This window comes from Protobothrops mucrosquamatus, unplaced genomic scaffold (genome assembly GCF_001527695.2).
Source record: "Protobothrops mucrosquamatus isolate PMUCROS unplaced genomic scaffold, P.Mucros_1.0 scaffold2049, whole genome shotgun sequence".
Lineage (NCBI taxonomy): Eukaryota > Metazoa > Chordata > Lepidosauria > Squamata > Viperidae > Protobothrops > Protobothrops mucrosquamatus.
Window position 1 is genome coordinate 119,554 of NW_015388156.1, and position 7,155 is coordinate 126,708.

At 45.9% G+C, this 7,155-nt stretch overlaps 1 protein-coding gene across 2 annotated transcripts in view; it reads right to left on the minus strand.

The window, feature by feature from the left end:
• The window catches only part of ME3 (malic enzyme 3), a 104,153-nt gene that overhangs the window by 49,364 nt on the left and 47,634 nt on the right, over window positions 1–7,155 (minus strand). For both annotated transcript variants that reach the window (XM_015823923.1, XM_029285667.1), the window contains exon 4: window positions 2,747–2,822. In XM_015823923.1, the coding sequence (XP_015679409.1) occupies window positions 2,747–2,822 (76 nt within the window). The remainder of the gene's footprint in view (window positions 1–2,746; window positions 2,823–7,155) is intronic.

Sequence of the window (7,155 nt, forward strand, 5' to 3'; positions counted from 1 at the left end):
GCCATGTCTTGAGGGCGCGGCGAAAAGATAGGAGGTCCGGAATCGTCCGGATCTCGGGGGGTAGTTCGTTCCAGAGGGTGGGGGCACCCACAGAGAAGGCCCTCCCCCTGGGGGTCGCCAGCCGACACTGCTTGGCCGACGGCACCCTGAGGAGGCCCGCTCTGTGGGAGCGTACCGGTCTGTGAGAGGGAATCTGTGGGTTATCTATTTCCCACCATATTAAATCATCTACTTAATAATACAATATCCCCTTTAATAAATCAAAATCATTATATATATTGTCTGGGTTAATCAATAAATCAAACATATTCATAATAATTTTTTTCCCTTTTGGGTCTAATTTTTAAATATTAAACAGATAAAATCCTTATTTTCAACTAATTTCCAAATATTCTAAATCTAATGACCAAAATTCCCCTTATCTCAACTTCTCCCTTTAACCCTCTAATTAATAATATGAAATCCCCTCTAATAAATCAAAATCTCAATTTTCTTCAGCCTTATTCTGGCTTTCTTCCTTTGCCATCTAGCCTTCCATATCAGTGCTTTTAGATCATCAAATAGATCTCCCTCTATCATTATATATGTTATTTGAAATAAGAGAGACCATTTAGTTGTCATTTTTTTGGAAGGGCTAGCAGCTAGCCCTATTGTATTCATTAAATTGTCTCCCTATTATTCCAATTCCCCATTATTGCCCTGATATGTTTATCTTCCATTCAATGTGTTCTTCTTCTTTCTCAAATTTCTTCTGATTTATATAGAAAGTCTTTTCTATTTTCAGTGTTGTCACTCCCTTTCCTGGATTTTCCATTAACTGTATTTGTTGGTCAACTAAGTCCTCTAATATTTGATTGTTCCACTTCTTCTGTTATCTTCTGCGTTGTTAATTCTTTGGTTGTAGTCAAAGTTTGGGTTTGTGTATCTAAGCTGGCATCTTGTTCTTTTATGTTAGGTCTTATTTTATCACAAGCTGAAAGAATGGTTTCATGTATTGCTTTCAACATGGAAAGGATCTTTTCCTGGTCTTCATCCATATTCTTTTTAATAATGTGTTAAGTTGAGGACTTTAAAATCAGACATTAAAAATAATTTTATAACTAGGTATGGGACCTCTCTTTCACGTGTTTATAGATAGTCTTTATAGTAGAAGTCGCTTGTCAAGCAAGCTTTTATAGTCCAAGGTATTTCATCATCTCATATAGTAACCAATGTTCCTCAAATAAAGAGATAGGAAGGCAATTCCCCACATATAACTCTGAAAGTCAGTAAAGGTTTACATTCATAGTTCAAGTAGGCCAGTTATGCTGCCCAGAAGTTCTCTTTACAGCTGAGTTTCTCACAGGTGATACCAAGATCAATAAAGTCTTATCTAAAGTCTGGGCTTCGAGCCAAGTCTTTTAGAAAATAACAAGTTGTAATACCAAACTTTGCCACAAGATGTTACCGATGCCGTTTAAAGTTTTTTAAGTCCAAAATTTTTTATAATACTTTTTCCAATTTTATTTCTTTTTTGTAAATAAAAACAAAAGTCTCCAATAAAAATAAGAAAACTTTTGGTCCCCAGGTTTCAGGAACATATAAATCCAATTAGATTAAAGTTGTTCTTTTAGTGCTTTAATTCCCCTGGGTAGTCAGTCATCGCTATTGTTAGAAGGTGGGATAGAAATTCTCTTCCCTCTCTCCTCACAGGGGGAAAGATACTTTGGGCAGCTTTTACAGGAAAAGTAAATACTTAGGATAAAGAGAAGATCGGATCTCACCCAGTTTCATCTGCGTTGATTTAGAAGTACTTGGTGGTGAGTTTGACTTTGGCTGTCGGCAGCTTAGTGACGAGCCATATTGCCATGGCTGATCTTTCCTCCGCCGGTATGGAGGGCTGCCCCAGATCGAGCAGAAGGGCTGCCGCCCTCCCGTGATCAAGCGGGGGTCCCCTCCTTGCTCGTCGCCCCTAAAGAGCGACTTTCAACTCTTTCCAGGGTCCCCCAGCGGAACAAAACCAAACACGGAAGGCGGAGCTTGCCTTCCAGTGTCCGCAGCGTCCGCGATGGCAAACTGGAAGTCCGGCTGCCAATCTTTCTGATGGGCGTGTGGATGAATTTCGTCTTCTTCAGAGCACAATGGAGGGATGTTACTATGGAAATGCGGAATTTCTAATGCAAAAAAAGGGCTGCGGAAACAACTTTGCCTCAAAACTATAATTCTATATTACTAAGTGTAACAAGAGAGATTCATATTATTTTTTAAAAAAAATATATAGCCATAATTATACATGCTCAGAAATGAAATCTTCATTATATCTTAATTTATTTCTATCCTGCCTTAATTATTTTTATAAATAACTCAAGGCGGCAAACAAAAATTCTTCCGCCTCCTATTTTCCTCACAACAATCCTGTGAGGTGGGTTGGGGGCTGAGAGAGAGTAACTGATTCAAAATATCTTACATTGTCTGTGACTTGAAACTAGTTGTAGGTCGGGACTCTCACACAACAAAGTGGTGTCACATTCCCTTGTCTTCTCAAACTAATTTGTCCTCTCATACTGACAAGCGAAAAAGAGACATAATCCAAGGCCTGAGACTTGAACTTAAGATCAAGGGCAATCCTTAATTAGTCCTAATAATCTTTCTGCAGCTACAGCAGTCCCACTTCAAAAAGGTAGCTCATTTGTAATAAGTTTCTGATTCCATGAAAAATAGAGGGTTTTTTTTTTCCCCATTAAAAACAAATCAATCAGCCCATTACCTTTATGTTGTCTTCAGGCCAGGAATTCAGCATTGTGGCAATGTGTCCTTTGTCGTGAATGGTAATGAATAGCCCGCTGGGGAAAAAGAAAAAGGATAAATTACAAAAAAGAAAAACTAATCTGAGCATGACAAAGAAGTAGAGAAGGCTGGGCACGAAGTGGAATGGCATAAAAAAAGGGAAAAAAAGAGGACCGTTAGCAGATTTCTTAAAACTCACTTAAATTTGTTTAAATGAGCATCCCAGGCAAAGAGGAAGCACAGGATTTTAACGCACTTGTGAATCTGTCCTTAGAGTGGAAAGGAAAGCATGCAGAACTAATCCATGCAAAAGAGAAGCACGGTTCTTAAGTGACCTTGACTTTGCTTGTTCAGAAGGCTGCAAAAGCTGATCACGTGACTCTGAGAGACTGGAAACCGTCATACATACGAGTCAGTTGCCAGCTGTCTGAATTTTGATCACGTGACCGTGGGGTTGCTGCAACAGTCGTAAGTGTGAAAAAACGGTCATCGGTCACTTTTTTCAGAGCCATTGTAACTTCGAACGGTCGCTAGATGAACTGTTGTAAGTCAAGGACTACAACCTTTAGTCTGTTTATGTCCTAATGGGGAGAAGTAAATTCTTTCTGCCACCTATATCTGAGCTATCAAGATCCATGCTACCTGACGGCAAGCCGTTCCACTGGTTAATTCTCCTCACTGTTAGGAAGTTTCTCCTTAATTCCAGGTTGTTTCTCTCCTTGATTAGTTTCCATCCATTGTTTCTTGTCCTGCCTTCACGTGCTTTGGAGAATAGGTTGCCCCCCCCCCTCTTCTTTGTGGCAGCACTTCAAATATTGGAATCCTGCTATCATGTCACCCCAGTATCTGAGGGGCTGCCACAAGGCAGAGGGGGTCAGGTTGTTCACCAGAGAACCAGAGGGAAGGATGAGAAACAATGGTTGGAAACTGATCAAAGAGAGAAGCAACCTGGAATTAAGGAGAAACTTCCTGACAGTGAGGACAATCCACCAGTGGAACGGCTTGCCACCAGAAATTGTGGGCGCTCCACCACTGGAGATTTTCAAAAAGAGACTAGACAATCACCTGTCTGAGACGGTATAGGTTCTCCTGCTGGAGCAGGGGGCTGGACTAGTTGACCTCCAAGATCCCTTCCAGCTCTATTCTATTCTAGTCCTTCTTTTCTGTAGACTAGACTTTCCCCTGGTGCTTTTTACATGTGTTGGGACGACTGGTTGGAAAGTTTTGATATTTCAATCCCAAGCAGCTGATACTAGCCATGATAATGTTAGGTGCATCATGGTTCATGTGGGCTTATTTTACCCGTACCTGGTTTCAATCATAGCACATCTGGGGAATGTCAGGTCATTCTGTGAGTCAGGATTAGATTGAACGAATATATTAAATAAAATTCAATTTAATGAATATACCGTTTAATTTCCAGAAATAACTCCAGCATATGATGCATAAGTCTCTTGAGATCCTTTTTTAAGGAACCTCCCAGCCATCTGCTATGTTTGCAGATCCTATTTCTGTTATTGCTGTGGCAACTGTGTTAGGCTTTGAAATTTAGAAATCAAACATTTAAAATTAGTTCTTTGGGGAAAACGTTAAACTAACAAACACATCATTTTACAAAAGAGCCTGGGCAATCAAACTTCATTTGAGCCAGCAAGGGATTTCTCTGAGCAGGAAAAATAATTAACCAATCAATGGTTGAAATTACCACGAGTGACTGATCTCTGACTTTTATAGATTTGTTTATTGCAAAGACTCGGCTGTTACAGAGGTTCTAAACAATAGAATTAACCAAGTTGTTTGTTTCTTTCTTGAAGTGCTTTTCAGTTTATGCTCAGTAAGTAATTCATGTTTTCTGAGCTCCGAAGCTAAACATGGTTGGACCGTTTGATATTTGGAGGGCAATTACTAGCAAATACTAGGATTAGGCTAGGCTGGGAAGCTAAAATATATTATTATTATGGAGCATTGCACAGTCAGCCAGATGTTCAGACTGGATTTGGCATTTTGTCTACCTATTGAGTCCTTCCCAAGGACCTGGGATAGGCAGATGTGGATGTTTGATGGTATTACAGATATCGTCGCAGGATGGAAGCAGTTTCTAGTAAGGCCGCCTTTTGCAATTGACTAATAGCGAATTTGTCAATGCCAATGGTGTTCAAGTGGTGCTCCAGTTGTTTTGGGATTGCCCCCAAGGGGCCTATTACTATTGGTACTACCCTTGCTTGCTTTTGCCACAGACTTTCTATTTCTATTTGTAGGTCTCTGTATTTTGTTATCTTCTCCAGTTATTATTATTATTATTATTATTATTATTAGTAGTAGTAGTAGTAGTAATAGTAGTAGTAATAATAATAATAATAAAGTTGGAAGGGATCTTGGAGGTCATCTAGTCCAACCCCCTGCTCAGGCAGGAAACCTATACATATGTTGTATATAGTACAGTGATGGCGAACCTTTTAGAGACCGAGTGCCCAAACTGCAACCCAAAACCCACTTATTTATCGCCGGGTGCCAGGTGGGCGTGGCCCAGTGGGTGGGCGTGGCTGTGGTGGTCATGGCAGACTGGATGGATGGGTGTGGCCAAGGTGGGTGTGGTCACCTTGATGTTGTTTGTGGAGAGGGACGCCTGTGAGATCCAGGGGGTCTCTGGCAGGTGGGGAGGTGGGCAGGAGGCTCGTCCTGCAGGGTGAGGCAAGGCAAGGCGAGGCAGGGCGGGTGTGCCATTGTTGCAGGGCAAGGCGAGGCAAGGGCCGGGGTGGCAGCTGCCTGACACCATCGGCCCCTGCACACAGAGGCCAGCGAGCACATGGGGGGCGACGTGTTCGTCAGCAGTCACAGCCTTCCGGCCCCTCGGCTAGCACACTCTGGGGCTCCGCAGCCCACCGCCAGCAGTTCAGAGAAGCCACCTCTGAGCTGGACGGATGGCCAACAGCTGAGGAGGCAATGGAGTGGGTCATGCTTGGATTCAGAGAGAGGAACAGCCAGTCGGCTGTTTTAAAAGCCATAAAAGTGACTGCGCATGCGTGAGAATGGCGGTTTTCGGTGAATAGCTCCGAAAACGCGGAGCCCGAAATGGCTAAAGGGGGAGCTTGGAAAGCTCCTTGAAAACTCCTTGAAAGGTCCGGAGACTCCCCCCTCCCGGTAAGCCCCCCAGGACTAGATACGGGATGTATGGGGGCGCGGGGGACGTAGACCGACCGGTTACCGTTTTTCGGCCTCTTCGGCTTCCCCGGCCTCCCGTCCTCGGCGGTCTCGTTGGTGGCTTGTAGGTGGCTTTTCCGGCGGCTCTTGGGGTGGATAGCTCGGCCCGAATCGCTCGGCCCGGATCGTCTGACTGCGGAGGTGCTCGTGGGGGAGGCAGCGGCCTGGGCGGCTCGTATGGCTCCTCCTTATGGGAGATGGCACGGATGGCTCCTGGGCAGCCCGGATGACCTTTCCTCGTGGCGGCCTGGGCGGCTTCCTCTGGGATGGCGGCCTGAGCGGCTTCCCCTGGGCGCCTGCTTTGTTCGTGGGGGTTTTTCTGGCTGCCCCCCTCGGCCCCCTTCCGGATTCGGAGATGTCCTGGACGACCTGGAGGGCCTCCCCGACGATCTGGAGGCCCGCGTGGACTCGGTGGCCTTCTTGGTGGCTGCGGCGGCCCCTACAGACGCCCCCCCCCGACGATGGTTTTCAGCCTCCTCGGCGGCCTGGGACCTTCGGAGGGTTCTCCGGGCAGCCTCGACGGCCCCCGGGTGGTGGCAGCCCTGGTGGTCGCGATGGCTGAGCGGTTTGTTTTGAACTATCCGAGGGCCTTTTTGGCCGTTTTGATTTCAACTGGAGGCCTTTCAGAGCCTCCCCAGCAGCCTGACGATCTCTATGGCCTTTCCAGCGGCCTTTCCAGCGGCCTTGGCCGGGCAAGGGCCTGGGTTTGGGCCTGGACTTGGACTTGGCCCGCCCCGGCCTAGAGGATATCTCGCGGCCTGTTTGCGTCTCCGTTTGGACTTGGTTTTGAAAGACCCAAGGGGACTGAACATCACTCCTCCCCCCATGCCACGGACTCCCCTGTTCGGACCATGTACATTTACACGAAGACGGACCTGTTGGCCCTGCGCGATTCACCCCTCGCGCAGGCCTGGCCCAGGAACATCTCGGGGGCCCACCTCGAGGATGGGGTGTGGAACCCCGAGAGGTGGCATGCAGCAGTCAAGGGGAAAAAATTACCCAAATTAATTAAGTTAAGAATGTTTTTACAGGGGTGTTTTAATAAATTTTTAGGGGGACCCAGGGAGGAGGGGAGGGGGGAGGTTCCCCTTAGGTCAGGACCAGCCATGTCTGGGGGTTGCGAGGGAGAAAGGGTGGGGGGAGAGGGTGGGGGATTGAAGGAGGTGGGAGGAATTAGTACGGTCAGTG